This window comes from Scyliorhinus canicula, chromosome 10 (assembly GCF_902713615.1).
Source record: "Scyliorhinus canicula chromosome 10, sScyCan1.1, whole genome shotgun sequence".
Lineage (NCBI taxonomy): Eukaryota > Metazoa > Chordata > Chondrichthyes > Carcharhiniformes > Scyliorhinidae > Scyliorhinus > Scyliorhinus canicula.
In genome coordinates this window covers 108,311,941-108,329,930 of record NC_052155.1, presented here as the reverse complement: position 1 = coordinate 108,329,930, position 17,990 = coordinate 108,311,941, and the positions used below count along the sequence as shown (strand labels likewise).

At 45.0% G+C, this 17,990-nt stretch overlaps 1 protein-coding gene across 1 annotated transcript in view; it reads right to left on the bottom strand.

Moving 5' to 3' along the window:
• The window catches only part of LOC119972134 (centrosome and spindle pole-associated protein 1), a 354,916-nt gene that overhangs the window by 280,258 nt on the left and 56,668 nt on the right, over positions 1-17,990 (bottom strand). The window contains exons 3-5 of the mRNA XM_038808467.1: positions 14,819-14,935; positions 13,270-13,373; positions 12,290-12,370 (exon numbers count right to left, since the gene is read on the bottom strand). Coding sequence (XP_038664395.1) covers positions 12,290-12,370; positions 13,270-13,373; positions 14,819-14,935 — 302 coding nt within the window. The remainder of the gene's footprint in view (positions 1-12,289; positions 12,371-13,269; positions 13,374-14,818; positions 14,936-17,990) is intronic.

The following is a 17,990-nucleotide window of genomic DNA, read 5'->3' as shown; positions in this document are numbered from 1 at the left end:
GCTCCCAGATCTTGGTACACCCGGATCTCGAACTCTTCCCACGTACATCGCCTCATCTGCCTGGCCCACCTCATAATGTGTTCCTTGTCCAGGAACCAATGTAATCGTACCACCATCGCTCTCGGCGGTACACCTTCCCTGGGGCTTGCGCATTAGTGCCCTGTGGGCCCGGTCCACCTCCAACGGTCGATCAAACACACCTTCCACAAGTAGCTACTCCAACATCTTACCCACATGCGCACCAGCATCCGATCCTTTGATTCCCTCCGGCAGACCCAAGGTCCAAATGTTCTGCCTCAGGGAACGATTTTCCAGATCCTCCACTTTCTCCAGCAACTTCTTCTGCTAGTCACGCAGCATCCTAATCTCTGCTGCCATCGAAGTGGACTGTCCTTCCTGCTCCCCTGCCTCCAACCTCTGGATTGCCTGACCCTGAGCCGACAGTTTTGTCTCCACCCGGTCAACCACCGCCTTGATGGAGTCCACCGCCCGGGCCAGGTCCTCCGCACTCTCCTTCCGTTGTTGGGTGAACTTCTCATTTAAGAAGCTCAGCAACAGGTCCATCGGCCTCTGAGATGACTGGGTCCATCCCTGCTCGTCCGCCATCCTCACGCGCATTATCCGCTCCTCACTCGCCACCACCGCCTGATTCGTTCTTTTACAATGACCTCTGGGCCGCAGCTCCATAAACTGGGGGTCCCGTTCTTCTGTTCTTGCTTCTACACCCTTTCTCTACAAAATTCCTGCAACAATCCGGCATAAAAGCCACAAAAAGACCATCATGAGTGGGAGCTGCCAAATGTGCGACCGCTCACTCCATGGTTGCCACGGGAATTCTCACAATCACAACTCTTTAATGGATGTCATGCCTGCCTCATATTTTTTTAATTTTTACTGATGAATCTTGTTACAAATTCTGCTTGCATTTAGATAATGAGTTTATAATTCCATCTTTTTAGCATTCTCCCATATTCGTTTCCTACTGCATATGAAATAGAAACAGAGATATCCCACTTGTCACAGCAGGGAACGCTGCTCCTACCAGAATAATTTCAATTGTGATTTGATACTGTTTCCTGAGTGTGCAATTTAAGCCAAACAGATGAAGGAGTGTAAGATAATTAGCATGCACAAAAAAAGGGAGATTCTAAGTGGGCAGCTGCCAGAACATATGAACTACATAAATATATTTGCAGTAGCTGATCTCCCTAGTGTTTCTCATAAAACCAGAGCATGAACTTTGCTGCCTCATGGCGCCGAGAACCCCGGTTCGATCCCAGCCCCGGGTCACTGCCCATGTGGAGTTTGCGCATTCTCCCCGTGTCTGCGTGGGTCTCACCCCCACCACCCAAAAAGATGTGGTGGTTAGACGAATTGGCCTCGCTAAATTGCCCGAATTGGAAAAAAAAATTGGGTACTCTAAATTTAAAAAAACAAAAAGAAACAGAACTTGCACTTATCAGGAAGAGAGTACATCATGTGACATACAAGTTAAGGGAGAGTAGTGTGTAACTTGGCCTTTATTGTATTATTTACATAAATAATGACATTGTGAAATAAATTACAAAAACAATTCTCTCAGGCACAAGTAGGGAGAATTAAACAGTGTTTCCTGTCACTCGCAAAACTATGCTGCAAAAACTCGTGGTAAACTGGAGGATTGGGAGAACAAAGGTTCAGCAAAAGGTTACTAAAAATAAAATCAAAAGAACGACGATGAATTACAAAAGGAAACTAGCAGAAAATATAAACACTGGTACCAAAAGCTTCTACAAGTATGTAAGGAGGAAGAGAATAGCTAAAGTAAATGTTGGCCCTTTAGACGACGATACTGGAGGTAATAATGGGGAAACACAGATGGCGGAGGCACTGAACCAATATTTTGCCTCTGCCTTCATGGTAGAAGATAATGAAATATCGGAATACATGTTCCCCAAACGGGAAGACTGTCCCCTGCTGTGGGTGCTGTTTGTCTCAATTACTATTGCACGTCATTTGTTAATGTTTGTTTTATTTAATTGAAGGTTAATTTGACAAGAGGTCTTTAAAATTATAATGTGGTTTGATAGGGTAGATGTAGAAATAATGTTTCTGCCTCAGGGAATCAAAAATAGGAATCATAAATATAAACAATTAATAGAATAGAATAAAAATATGGAATTCGTACAGTACAGAAGGAGGCCATTCGGCCCATTGAGTCTTCTCCGACCCTCTGAAGAGCAGCCTACCTAGGCCCACTCTCCTGCCCTATCCCCTTAATCCCACCTAACCTCTGGACACTAAGGGGCAATTTAATATGGCCAATCCATCTAACCTGCACATCTATGAATTCTGGGAGGAAACCGGAGGATACCCATGCAGACACAGGGAGTAAGTGCAAACTATACACAGTCACCGAAGGCTAGAATTGAACCTGGGTCTTTGGCGCTGAGGCAGCAGTGCTAACCACTGTGCCACCGTGCTGCCCAATCTCCAAAAAGATGTTACAAGTGACAGAGGGACATAGATAAGCTGCAGAGCTGGGCTGACAGGTGGCAAATGGAGTTTAATGCAGAAAAGTGTAAGGTGATTCATTTTGGAAGGAATAACAGGAAGACAGAGTACTGGGCTAATGGTAAGATTCTTGGTAGTGTGGACGAGCAGAGCGATCTCGGTGTCCATGTCCATAAATCCTTGAAAGTTGCCACCCAGGTTGAGAGGGTTGTTAAGAAGGCGTACGGAAGGGCAGCACGGTGGCCTAGTGGTTAGCACAACCGCCTCGCGGCGCTGAGGTCCCAGGTTCGATCCCGGCTCTGGGTCACTGTCCGTGTGGAGTTTGCATATTCTCCCCGTGTCTGCGTGGGTTTTGCCCCCACAACCCAAAAATGTGCAGAGTAGGTGGATTGGCCACGCTAAATTGCCCTTTAATTGGAAAAAATAATTGGGTAATCTAAATTTATAAAAAATAAAAATAAAAAAAGAAGGCGTACGGTGCGTTAGCTTTTATTGGTAGAGGAATTGAGTTTCGGAGCCATGAGGTCATGTTGCAGTTGTACAAAACACTGGTGCGGCCGCATTTGGAGTGTTGCGTGCAGTTCTGGTCGCCACATTATAGGAAGGATGTGGAAGCTTTGGAACGGGTGCAGAGGAGATTTACCAGGATGTTGCCTGGTATGGAGGGAAGATCTTATGAAGAAAGGCTGAAGGACTTGAGGCTGTTTTCGTTAGAGAGAAGAAGGTTAAGAGGTGACTTAATTGAGGCATACAAGATGATCAGAGGATTAGATAGGGTGGACATTGAGAGCCTTTTTCCTCGGATGATGATGTCCAGCACGAGGGGACATAGCTTTAAATTGAGGAGAGATAGATATAGGACAGATGTCAGAGGTAGGCTCTTTACTCAGAGAGTAGCAAGGGCGTGGAATGCCCTGCCTGCAACAGTAGTGGACTCGCCAACACTAAACGCATTCAAATGGTCATTGGATAGGCATATGGACGATAAGGGAATAGTGTAGATGGGTTTTAGAGTGGTTTCACAGGACGGCACAGGACGTTCTAACTCGGGAGAGCTCTGGTGGTTAAAATATGGAATTTCCTACCACATGCAGTAGTTGTGGAAAAATCGTAGAGCATTTAAAGGGAAGCTAGATAAGTAAAGGAGGGCGAAAAGAAAGCTGATAGTTAGAAGGAATAGAAATGGAAGAGGTCATATGAAAAATTAACACAAGCATAGACCAGTCGGGCCTAATTACCTGTTTCTGCACTGTATTTTTTAAGTAAAGAACATGGTTCAAACCAGATAGCTAGGATAATAAGAATTCAAACATTCAATTGAGTCTTTTATTGGTTAGTTTTACATATTTAGGTTGGGAAATATGCTGAATTCATTTGATGAGACGGGATTTCAACCTTGGACTTCCGGCGACGGGAATGTGCTGAGTAGGTGCACGTCATTAATTAAGAAGGGGGAAATAGATTACAAAAGTAAGCTTGCATGGAACATAGAAACTGACTGTAAAAGTTTCTATAGCTACATGAAGAAAAAAAGACTGATGAAGACAAATGTATAGTCAGAAACAGGGGAATGTATTATAGGGGATAAAGAAATGGCTGAGCAACTTAATACATACTTTGGTTCTGTCTTCACAAATGAGGACACAAATAAGATACCAGAAATGTTGGGGAATGCAGGGTTTAGTGAGGAGGAACTGAAGGTGATCAATATCAGTAGAGAAATGATTTTGGGGAAATTGATGGGATTGAAGGCTGATAAATCTCCAGGGCCTGATAATCTACATCCCCGGGTACTTAAGGAGGTGGCTCTAGAAATAGTGGATGCATTGGTGGTCATGTTCCAGGATTCTATAGATTGCGGAACAGTTCCTGCAGATTGGAGGTTGGCTAATGCAACTCCACTATTTAAAAAGGGAGATCGAAAGAAAGCAGGAAATTATAGACCATTAAGCCAAACATCAGTAGTGGGGAATATTCTCAAATCCATTGTCAAAGAATTTGTAGTAGATCACTTAGAAATCAGTGGCAGGACCGGACAGAGTCAGCATGGATTTATGAAGGTCACCACACCAGCAGGAAACCTGGCGGCAGGAGGTACGAGCGAGGTAGGGGGGCCGCAGGGCATCCCCCACAGAGGAGAGTGTGCCTGGCAACGGGGAGAGTACACAATACTGATGGGGGACAGCTAGGGGAGTAAATAGGGAAAGGAGAGTCAAGAGGTGGGGACAGTAACAGGAGATGGGGTGGGAGAGAAGACAAGGTCAGGGAAAGAATCATAGGGGAAGTATATGGACAAGAATGGTAAGGGCTCTAGGCTAGTTACAACGGACCACATGTGGCAGCTTGAAACACAACGGCACTTTGGAGGGATCCCTGGACGAAAGGAAACTCCGGAGTGCAGGGTGCCCACATGGCGTACACATAGTTGCCGGCCATGTTGGGTGGCCTCTGGACAAAGGGAAGCCCTGGAGCGCGGGGGCCCAACCTCATGGGGAGAACGGTGACCGCTACCATCTTGGAAGGCCCCCTAACAAAGGGAAACCCAGGAGTGCAGGGGCGCATCCACCAGGTAAGTATGGCTGATTCCGCAGGAGGGGGGGGAAACAAAAACCCCCCATCAGAATAGTCACCTGGAACGTCAGTGGACTTAACGGCCCAGTGAAAAGATCCAGAGTCTTCGCCCACCTGAAAAGCATTAAAGCCAACATAGTCTTCCTCCAAGAGACGCACCTGAGATAGAAGGACCGACTGCAGGTAAGGAAGGGCTGGGTGAGACAGAGCTACTTGTCTTGCTACGGGATCAGAGCCAGGGGGTAGCCATATTTCTAAATAAGAGGAGCATGTTTACTGCAATGAGGACGGTCATGGACCCAGGGGGACAATACGTCATGATCTGTGGTGTCCTAGATGGGGCACCGGTAGTCCTGGTCAATGTGTATGTACCCAACTGGGAAGACATGGAGTTTATAAAGAGGACCATGGCGGAAATCCCACAAGACCCATGGATGGACAGGTCGAAACCAAAAACAGGGAAGATCACCAATATGGCGAAAGAACTTTGCATAATCATGGAGCACGTGGGGGCCATGGACCATTAGCGGTTCACCCACCCAGGAGAGAAAGAGTTATCCTTCTTCTCCCAGATACGCAACATATATACTCGGATCGACTTATTTGTAGTGGGGAAATCAGTGCTCCCACGGCTAGTAAGCAGAATACTCCTCGATCATAATCTTCGACCAAGCACCACACTATATGGATGGGAGGTTGGACACGGGCCATGCCCAATGCTCTCCCATGGAGGGTGGACACGGGCACTCCTGGCCAATAGGCTTTCTGCGAGAAAATATCACAGCCATAGACAAGTACATTACTAATAACCAGAATGGAGAGGTCTCACCCTCCACATTTTGGGAGGCGCTGAAGGCTGTGATCAGAGGTGAAAGCACAAAGAGATAGGGAACAGAGGGTGACTAGGCAACAGCTAGACGACTCCATACTGGAAATAAACCAGCGATACTCTGCGGCCACGACTTCTGGCTGAGAGGAAAAAGCGACAAATGGACTTTGACCTGCTCTCCACGAGGAAAGCAGTGCACCAACTCTGCCAGGCACGGAGGACCCTTTATGAGCACAGAGACAAAGCCAGCTGCCTGATGGCTCACCAACTCATAATAATAAACTTTATTGCCACAAGTAGGCTTACATTAACACCGCAATGAAGTTACTGTGAAAAGCCCCGAGTCGCCACATTCTGGCACCTGTTCGGGTACACAGAGGGAGAATTCAGATTATCCAATTCACCTGGCAGCACGTCTTTCAGGACTTGTGGGAAGAAACCGGAGCACCAGGAGGAAACCCACGCAGACACAGGGAGAACGTGCAGACTCCACATAAACAGCGATCCAAGCCGGGAATTGAACCTGGGTCCCTGGAGTTGTGAAGCAACAGTGCTACCCATTATGCTACCGTGCTGCCCACACAGAAAGCAGGCAGCTACAAGTAGTACAGATTAGAGACAACAAGGGCAAACTAGTAGCAGAGCCAGAAAAAGTCAACAAGGCATTCAAGAGTTTCTACCGGGGGCTGTACACCTCCGAGCACCCAGCAGGGGTTTTGAGGATGAAACAGTTCCACGTTGGGCTGGACATGCCAGTCGTGGAGGAGGACAGAAAATGGGGGCTAGAAGCACCGCTAGAACTGGGAAGTAGAAATGGAAAGTATTAAACGCCATGCAGGCGGGAAGACGCCGGGGCCAGATGGATTCCCAGCAGACATCTACAAAAGGATTTACGGCAGCACTGGCCCTGCACCTGCGGGGGACATTCACAGACTGCCGCCTACAGTAGCACAAGCGTCAATCTCACTGATGGAGGGGAAGGCAGAGGCTTTGGACGGGGAGCCACCATGCTAGCTGGGCGGGCTAGTTAAAGGGAGTGAAGTGGTGGGTTGGTTCTTTGCTTGGTTGTGTGTGTGTGTGTGTGTGTGTGTGTGTGTGTGTGTGTGTGCGTGCGTGCGTGCGTGCGTGCGTGCGTGCGTGCGTGCGTGCGGGAGCTGTTGCTGACATGGGTGTGGTCTGTGTGGCGCAATTGGGGAGAGATTGCGGCAGACATCTGGGGGCGGGTCTGGAGGGTAAGGGGCTGGCTTAAAAAGGGATACGGCTGATCAGCAGAGGAGAGTAATGGGGAGCCCCCGACAGGTTGGACACATGGAATGTGAAAATGCTGAATGGGCTGGTTAAAAGGTCGCATGGTCGCACATCTGAGGAGCTTGAAAGCGGATGTTGTGTTCTTACAGGAGACGCATCTGAAGTTGGGGGAACAGACGAGGCAGAGGAAGAGATTGGTGGGGCAGATATTTGTCAATAAGAAAGCTGCTTTTCAGGTGGGGAGCATTGTGGCTGGCCGTCCCGGGGGGGCAGATATGTGATGGTCAGTGGGATATCGGATAATAATCAGGATATTGAACTTGATGATCAGCTATGATCATAATGAATGGCGGAGTAGGCTCAAAGGACCAAATGGCCTCCTCCTACTTCTATTTTCTATGTTTCTAACTCGTCGAGGCTGTCGGTGGTGGCTAGAGAATTGAGGGGGTTCATGGAGCGCATGGGGAGGGGACCCATGGACGTTTGGGAAGCCAAGGGTGAAAGTGTTTTCCTACTGCTCACATGTGCATCGGACAAATTCCCGGATTAATGTTTTTTTTAAGGACAAGGCATTTCTGACAAGGTGGCTGACTTGGAGATTATGGTTTCTGACCATGCGCTGCATTCGGTGGATTTGCAGGTGGTGCAGGGGGAGGCCCAATGGCCGCAGTGAAGGTTAGATCATAGAATTTCGTATAACTTCCAGTGCAGGAGGCCATTCAGCACATCGAGTCTGCACCGGCTCTTGGAAAGAGCACCCTACCCAAGCCCACACCTCCACCCTATCCCCATAACCCAGTAACCCCACCTAACACTAAGGGCAATTTTGGGCATTAAGGGCAATTTAGCATAGCCAATCCACCTAACCTGCACTGTGGGAGGAAACTGGAGCACCCAGAGGAAAGTAACGCACTCACGGGGAGAAGGTGCAGACTCCGCACAGACAGTGACCCAAGCCGGGAATCGAACTTGGGACCTGGAGCTGTGAAGCAATTGTGTTAACCACTATGCTACCATGCTGCCCAGACAATATGGGGCTATTTGTGAATGAGGAGGTGTGTGAGTGGGTGAGGGCTACCATATACTGCGTGGAGTAGAATGACACAGGGGAGGTCACGGCCACCACTTAAGGTGGTGGTCAGGGGGGAAAGGATGGAACGAGGGAAGAAGGCGAGGCTGGTCCGGGTGGATCGGAGGTACTCGGTGATGCCAGAGGAGGGGTTGTTAAAGGAGATGGAGTCTCCAGATCTAGTTTGGGTTAGTGTCTACGGGGAAGGCGATGGGGCAGTTGCAGAGGGCCATAGGGGCAGTGTATGAGTACAGGGAATGGTATGGGTGCGATGCAGGCAGCGAAGGGTCCCAGGACCAAATGGGTTCCCAGTAAAGATTTATAAGAAGTTTGGTGCGAAGTTGGGGCTGCTGTTAGTGCGGACGCAATGAGGTGAGGGATAGGGAGAGCTCCCCCCTCCACATTGTCGCAGGCTTCCATCTCCCTGAAAGATAAGGACCTGGAGCAGTGTGGGTCGTACCAGCCGATATCACTGCTGAGCATCGATGCAAACTTGTTGGCATTGTGAATACAGGACTGTGTGCCGGGGGTAATAGGGGAGGACCAGATGGGATTTGTGAAGGGTAGGCAGTTGTCGGCAAATATGCGTAGGCTGCTAATTAGGATGCCCTCAGAGGGAAGGAGGTAGATGTAATTGTGGCTATGGATGCGGAGAAGGCCTTTGATCAGGTGGACTGGACATATTTGTTGTAGTTGCTGGGTCGGTTCGGGTTTGGCCAGCGGTTTGTGGAATGGGCTCGGCTGTTGTACAAGGTGCCGATGGCTAGTGTTCGAACGAATAGGACGAGTTTGGGTACTTTGGGTAACATCATGGGATGAGACAGGGGTGCCCGCTTTCCCCGTTGCTTTTCACCTTGGCAATAGAGCCGTTGGCAATGGTACTTTGGTCATCAAGCAGCTGGAAAGTTACTCAGTGAGGGGTGCCGAGAATAGAGTTGCATTATATGCGAACGATTTGTTATATATTTCGGACCTAGTGGGGAGTATTGGAGGCATTATGAAGATTTTGAGGGAATTCAGCCGGTTTTCAGGGTATAAATCGAACATAGGGAAGAGTGGGGTGTTTCGATCAATGCTAGAGAGCAAGAGAGGAGGTTAGGGGAGTTGCCAATCCGGGTGGTGGGGGCTGGTTTTTGGCATTTAGGAATCCAGGTGGCATGGAGCTGGGCCCAGCTACACAAATTGAGCTTGGTACAACTGGTAGGGGAATGAAGGAGGGTTTCAAGAGGAGGGATGTGCTGTCACTGGCTGGGTGTGTATCAACAGTGAAAATAACGGCGTTGCCCAGGTTCTTGTTAGTGTTCCAGAACCTCCCGATCTTTGCTCAAAAGTCTTTTTTCAGGAAGGTTAACAAGATAATTTTGTGGTTGTGTGGGCAGGGAAGAACCCACAGCTGAGTAGGGTGTTCCTAGAGACGGGGCAAGGGGGTGGGGGTGCTGCCATTGCCGAATTTTATAAATTATCGGGTGCGAATATTGCAATGGTGAGGAAATGGACGGTGGAGGAGATACAGGTTTGGGGTGGATAGAGGTGGTATCATGTAGGGGGATGAATTTGATGGCACTGTTGGCACCTCTTCCGTCTCGCTGGTCAGGTACTCCATGAGCCCGATGTGGTTTCAGCGTTGCGGGCGCGGAGCCACTGCAGGCAGCATTTCGGGCAGGAGAGCATGCCGTTGTGGGCGCCAATATGTGACAATCATAGGTTTGTGCCGGCAGGGCTGGGTGCGAACTTCCGGTGGTGGCTGCAGGTGAGGATGGAGTATTTTAGAGACTTCTTCATGGGGGGCACGTTTGCGGGACTGGAGGAGTTGGAGGAATTGTATGAGTTGCCCAATAGGGAAAGGCTTTAGGTACCTGCAGGTGAGAGATTTTGTGAGGAGAGGTGCTATCTTTCCCGGGGCTGCCGCCTCCGGTGTTGCAGGCCAAGTTGTTCTCAGAGGATGACGTAGTGGAGGGTGTCGTACATTTACATCGAATTGATAGAGGGAGGCTGCCCAGGTGAAGGAGATTAAATGTAAATGGGAGGAGGAGCTGAGTGGGGAGGTGCGGGCTGGGAAGTGGGTAGAGGCCTTGCAGGGTGAATGCGTCCTCGTCATGTGCGAGGCTGAGCCTCATCCAGTTTAAGGTGGTGTATCGGGCTCACATGATGGCGGCGAAGATGAGCCGGTTCTTTTCGGGGGTGAAAGATAGGTGTGGGCGGTGTGTGGGGTTGGGGCCGCGAATCACGTCCATTTGTTTTGGCCGTATCTAAAGCTGAGGGGGTTCTGGCAGGGGTTCCCGGATGATATGTCCAAGATTCTGGGTGTGGGGGTGGCCCGGAGTCCGGAGGTGGCGATATTCGAGGTGTCGGAAGATCCGGGAGTCCAGTTGGGGAGAGAGGCCGATGTATTGGCCTTTGCCTCCCTGATCACATGGAGACAAATTTTCTCGTGTTGGAGGACACAGAGGCACCAAAGGCTGGAGTACGGGTGAGTGACCTGGCAGAATTCCTGCCATTGGAGAAGGTCTAGTTTGCTTTGCGGGAGTCGGAGGGGTTCAGCCGGAGATGGAAACTGTTCATGGATTTCTTCAAGGAGGAATGAGTGGTCAGCGAGGGCTGGGCAGGGGAGATAAGGGGATGAAAATTAGGACGGCGTGATGTGATAGGGTGCTGGTATCGGGGAGTTTGGGGATTTGTGGTTGTTTGTTCAGGTTGATGTTTGTGGTCTGATATTTTTGGCATAAAGCCTTGAATAAAATATTTTGATTTCAACCTTGACAAAGCATCAGCCATCTTCGAGAACTCAGCCAGATAGGAAATTTTAAAGGAATAGCTGAGTTTGGAAAATACAATGCTATTTTGATTCATGGAAGAAGGCATGAAAAAACATTTTTTTTTTTTTTTAAAATAAAAATTTAGCGTACCCAATTCATTTTTTTTCCAATTAAGGGGCAATTTAGTGTGGACAATCCACCTAACCTGCACATTTTTGGATTGTGGGGGCGAAACCCACGCAAACACGGGGAGAATGTGCAAACTCCACACGGACAGTGACCCAGAGCCGGGATCGAACCTGGGACCTCAGCGCTATGAGGCTGCAGGGCTAACACACTGCGCCACTGTGCTGCCCCCAAAAAAACATATTTTAAAAGTTCATAAACATATGTACTTCTAATGGCAGCAATATGCCTCTACAGCAGTTCTATATTCACGCGAATGAAAGAGATATCCCCAATGAGTCTGTGCTTGGCAACTCTAGTGAAGAAAGGGGCAGCAAGGTGGCACAGTGGGTTAGCCTGCTGCCTCACGGCGCCGAGGTCCCAGGTTTGATCCCGGCCCTGGGTCACTGTCTGTATGGAGTTTGCACATTCTTCCCGTGTCTGCGTGGGTTTCGCCCCCACAACCCAAAGATGTGCAGGGTAGGTGGATTGGCCACGCTAAATTACCCCTTAATTGGAAAAAATGAATTGGGTACTCTAAAAAAAAATTTTTAAAGAAGAAAAAAACTCTAGTGAAGAAAGTACGTGGTGGATTGAGACATATTGGGATATATAAATAATTACCATCTCAGTATTGGCAAACTGTTAAAAATAGCCCAGAATAAAAATGGATGTCAGCTGCTAATATGAACAATTTGCAAACTAAGATGGGTGAGGTCAGATAAACATGTAATACATAAATAATTAAAAGTTTCATTTTTAATTAGAACTGTTCTTTTGAAGTTTAAAAGGCATTTGTTAGTGTTAATTTTAATCAAAACTTAGTCTTAGTTGGCGATGCTTAATTCATTAGTAATTCAGGTATTTGCACGAGGACGAGAACTTCAAATTCAAGGCATGGAGGACCAAGAATTATCAGCAAGAGCAGGACATGGAATAGGGGATGGGCACCAGAGTTTGGAGGATTTGAAGTTTACAGAGGGTTGGTTATGGACAATTATGTAATGTATTTAAGTTTTATGTTCAAAAGAATTGAATCTTTCCTCAATGTAAACATGACAGTGTATGCCAAACTCTAATAATTACAGCTTATCTATTCATTTAATTGTTAAAATAAGTTTACACTGCATTAAGCACAGACACGCTTTATGTACCTACCTTTGCTGATCTTCTTTCAGGGATAGGAAGTGAAAGCCTTTCAGTTTTTAATTCCTGAACCTTTGCGGTCCTAGAATTTTTCTGGAACAAGCAAGCAGGTAAAATCAACTCACGTACAATTCCCTTATTTGATTATCCTGTTAGTCAAACGGTTCTGAAACATTTTAAAGAGTCTGTTCAAACAAGTCACAGACCTTTGGACCCAGTCAGCTTTTGATACAATAGAAAGTCTATATAAAAAACGGAAAGCTCAAATATATGGTATTGTCACTCCTGCTTTTATGTTTCTAACTTGCACCAAATCTATTTTGCTTCATACCTTCTCTCACACTCTCACTACTACTTTTACTCCATCTTCACCCCACATTTTTCTTTCCCTTGACCATCTTTTTCAAACCCTTAATGTCATGTCTTGGTTACATGTCTTCTTCCCTGCACTTCCCAGCAGATCAAAGAGGCACCCATGAGGGCCTAGAAAGCCGATGGCCTCTTTGCCATGGGACATCCGTGGCAGAGAAGGTACAATAATTTTTAAACATTAGTTTAAATGAATAGAGACGCTTTTTCAATGGTTCATTAAAGTAATGACAGCTGATTCTGACAATCTATGCTGTTCCCGACTTTATTCTGGTGAATGGAAGGTTGAAAAAGAGAGGGAGAAAGAGAAATTTGTACTCCTGAAAACAAGTAAATTAATGCTCAAATGGAATTAGAGAAGTTGAAATCAAGCTCAGTTGTGAATCTGTTTCTCCTTCCACACTACCATCCCCTCTCTCCTCCTATTTAATGAGTCTATCAACAATAAGCATCTAGTTTCTAGAGAAAGATGGGACCAACAAAACGACGATGGACATATTTTATAAACAGCACAAGTCATCCTGTTTTCAAATAGGGAAGGGGAAAAAGATAGATGCCTTTACTTTTTTTTTTAAACCTCTCTGCACCTTGGGACTGGCACAATATATCATGCAAGACTCTACCTCTGCCATGTAGCGTCTATAGTCTTGTCGAAGCTCCTCCTTCAATTTCTGTTTCTTTAGATCATATTCTAATCCAAGTGGAAGGCTTACGCCATAGTTTTCTTCTGAAAATAGAGTTTGTTTTTAAAACACATATATAATTTCAGTTATCTTATTGTTGCATACTCATGCATACGTCAGTGACCATAAATTGGGGAAGTTGGAACTCTTTTCCTTGGAGAATAGAAGATTGAGAGATTTAATACAGGTATTCAAAATCATGAGGGGACTGGAAAGAGTAGATAGGGGAAAATGTACCCACTGGTGGAAGGGCTGACACAAAGACAGCACAAATTTAAGCTATTAGGCAAAAGAAACAATGGAGACACGAAGAGAATTGTTTTCATGCCAGCAGGTGCCAGAATGTGGTAACTAGGGGTTTTTCAAAGTAACTTCATTGCAGTGTTAATGTAAGCCTACTTACGACAATAAAGATTATTATAAAAATGCACTGCATGGCAGTACGGTGGAGGCAGGTTTAATGGAGACATTCAAGAGGGAATTGGATTATTATCTGAAAACTAAAACTCTACAGGGCTATAGTGAGAAGTGAGGGGGATGAGTGACACTAGGTGGATTGATTTTCTAGAGCAAGCACAGACAAAGAGCCAAATGGCCTCCTGTGCTATGTAACAAATCTGTGATTCTGTGATTCATGCTTTTGAGTAAAATCACATGCATACAACAAATATTTTAAAATATATGTTTGAATCATTTACTAAAATAAAGATAAGACAATAATAAAGCTGTCTGTCAAAAGCACATGAAATGTTAAAAAGTGATAAATTGAAAAAAAATATGGATATTAAATCTAAATAAGGGTTTCCCAAACTAGGGTCTGCGGACAACAGTCGCGACTGCAGCATGGGGGACCCCTCCAGAGAAGGGCCCCAGGATGGGAGGGGTGAGTGGGCGAGGGCGGAGGAGAGCCAAGGCGGAAGAGGGGATGCTCTCATTAAAAATTACAAAGAGATAGACTTGGAACCATTTGCTGAATAACTGAACTTTATAGTAAGTGCATCTATAACAGCACAGAAATATCTTTTAAGTTTGCTTTTGAATGTTTGTACCTATTGCGCAAGACTCATTTGTTTTGTGGCTTTACTCTTTAATACAATAAGGATGTTTCTCAGGGGTTCCTTCAGCACTCTTGGGAGAGCAAAAGGGTTCCACGGCTGGAAAATTTTGGGATGAATTGCAAAATCAGTGATACTAATGAGGATTAGAATGGACTAGTTCAACAAAACATTTGTTTCTGTGTCATGCCTTCAATGCAATCTTATGTAATCATGTAGCTGAATTTAACCAGCTTGCATTCAAATAGTTAACCCACATCGTTCTTATACACAAGGAAAATATGTATCTCAACACAGACCAAAGGTTTTTCCTGGGACATTGCTGTTCAGAAACTGTCAAGTCCTGTACCAGAACCTACATTTACCCACTGAGGCACAAAGGGGAGGGTAAAGTTATTTGTAATCCAATATGCTGCTTATCAACTATACTGTACCTTCAAATCTGCCAGTTTGTAGATTTTCTTTCATAGTCTGAATATCTGGAAGGATATTTCCTTTAGATATGGAGCCTGAAGTTTGACCAGTCTTACTGAATGGCTCTGAAGAATTGTCTAGAAAAAAAGTTTTTTAAAAATAATAATGAGACAATTCCAGTTGATGTATCAGGAAGACAATGTAAACTGTATATTAATTTTATGCAGTTGGTGGGCATTAACTAGGAAGTCACTTGTGCTCCTAAAAGCAGGAAGACTGAAACTGTGGCAGTTGGGTTAGGATGCCCATGCATGTATTATCAATAAAAGCTGATTTTAAAAGCATAGAAAGATTGGCCCCCATTCTATCCATTGTCACCAGGCTTTCTGGACCATGGTGGCAGTGAATGGCTGCCCAAAGTTGAAGGTTAGCAAAAAATTATTTCAGACACAGGACTAAAATCCTAGCAACCATTGTGGAAATGGCAGAAAGCAAGTGTAAATTCTCAGGGTATGATTACCCATCAAGGTTCTTGGAGTCAATAGATTATGAGCAATGGAAGAATGAAATGATTATGTGGACACAGATTACAACTGAATGGATGAAAAAACAAAGTACGGCCTTAACATTATCATCTCCCAAAAATAAGTAAAATCAGAAGTATTTTGTGAGACGTATCCCTGGCAGTTGGATAGTGGTGAAGGTTTGGAACCTAGAGTTCCTGTATGAAATACACAATCTGCTAAATGCCTATGTGGCATGGTCTAAATTTGATCATTTCCGAAAACAGATGGTCAGTCCGAGGAAGAATATATAATTAATTTTAATAGATTGTATAAAGGGTTGATGAAATTCAATGTAGGGAACCCTGAATAAATATTACTATTTAAATTAATGGATCGTGTGAAGGTGCATCACATGGCAACTGGTACTAACAGATAGATGTTTGGTTCTCAAAGGCGGCGACTCCGTTGAATCAGATCTTTTGGAACTTGAAAAAAATTCTTGGAAAAGAGTAATTTCCTTCAGCCTTCATGGAAAAAAATAGATATTACACACTGACAAAAATGAAATGAAAAAAAAATGAAAATCACTTATTGTCACGAGTAGACTTCAATGAAGTTACTGTGAAAAGCCCCTAGTCGCCAAATTCCGGTGCCTGTCCGGGGAGGCTGTTACGGGAATCGAACCGTGCTGCTGGCCTGCTTGGTCTGCTTTCAAAGCCAGCGATTTAGCCCAGCGTGCTAAACAGCCCCTCTAAAATGAAATGAAAATCCCTTATTGTCACAAGTAGGCTTCAAATTAAGTTACTGTGAAAGCCCCTAGTCGCCACATTCCGGCGCCTGTTCGGGGAGGCTGGTACGGGAACTGAACCATGCTGCTGGCCTGCCTTAGTCTGCTTTAAAAGCCAGCTCTTTAGTCCTGTGCTAAACCAGCTAAACCTAATATAGAAGACTCAATGATTGCCAGATTTTGAAATAGTTCAGATGCCAGACATATCCATCAATAAAATGGAAGGATTAAAGGCAGGCAGAATGAGAATGAAAGCATATTCCTAGCAGATCTGGCTATTACAATAGAAGCAAAAATTGGATGATCGATAATAAGCAAAAGAAAGGAATACATGAGAAACAATTTCAGGTGCTTCAGGTCTCTGATTTGATGTACCTTATCTGGTGAACTACACAAAGAAAAGAGGGAGGATCATTGAAAAATGACACATGATAAAGAGAATTCAGAGGAGAAGGATGAAGATAATAATAAATCCAAACAAATTATACTGGTAAAATCAGTTTTAGTCCTGTGATGAAAGCGTTATCTCCTTTAACTGTGCAGTCCTGGATAGTGCTTGTATTTTGACAGTAGGTGGGACAAATTTGACAAAATGTTATTTTAATTCACTGGAGTAGTGAGGAACAACACAGGGTTAATAAATATAAAATGACTACTTGCGTTGGATTTGGCAATAACATATTGAGATCAAAGGAAATTATAATTCCATGTAAAATTACTAGAAAATGTCATTTTAAATGCTGATTTAGTTTCTAATGGGATATCTATGCCATTGAATAAACCTGTTACGTAAAAGACACAATGAAACTTGACATGGAACATCAAAAGAATTACACCTGGATAAATGTATAAATTTGTTATCCATAGGTGACCATGAAACTAGTCATTTTTAATGTTTCAGTCTTCCTGTGCAGCTGATTTCATAATATTTCTGATGGGCAAGAATGGGGAATGTTGTCCTTTTTGGGAGGCTAAGAAAATAAAACGGGTTGTTAAAAATACTGGTTCTTGTGAAGACAGTGGATATGGGATTTGCTTGTCAAAAACCTCAAGTAATATTCTTTTCAATGGTAAACTTTACAATGGGTGTACTAAATATAGCACACCCATTGAATGTTATGTAGATCATTGCGGGATAATGTGCAGTCTACAAAAAGTGAATGAAAAAAGATTACATATTGACCTTGCTGGCTTGAAACAAACGCTGGAAAGAAAATCTCGAAAATTAAATGGGTGGATGCAAGTCATCACCTGTTGGATTATTTTAGAAAAGTAAATGCAAAAATTGCTGGGGGTCTTCACGCAGCAGTGTTGTCAACGTACAAAAATATTTCATTTGCTTTGATATTTTGATTGTAGATAGAAACCTTAATTTTCATTTAGAGAGAAGGGAATCTGTTAATGGTATATTGTGTTCAATTGTATGCAGGTGGTAGACACTAACTAGGGATTAACTTGTGCTTTTATAAATGGGAGCAAGCTGAATCTAGGGCTGTTGGGTAAGGACTTGCATGCCTCTGTACTGAAAACTTGTGCTGCAGAACTAGCCATGCCCCCAGATAATCCGTCTCAGTACAGCTCCAACATTGGTGCCTAGCTGACAGGTAAATCCTGTCCACAAAAAGGACAAATCCAATCCGCCAATTACTGCCCCATTAGTCTATACTCAATCATCAACTACTGTAGATGATGGAAGGTGTCATCGACAGTGCCATCAAGCGGCACTTATACAGCAATAACCTGCTCATGATGCTTAGTTTGGATTCTGCCAAAGCCACTTTGCTCCTGACCTCAATACAACTTAGGTCCAAACATGGATAAAAGAGCCGAACTCCAAAGATGAAGTTAGTGTGACTAACATTGACATCAAGATAGCATTTGACCAAGTGTGGCAGCAAG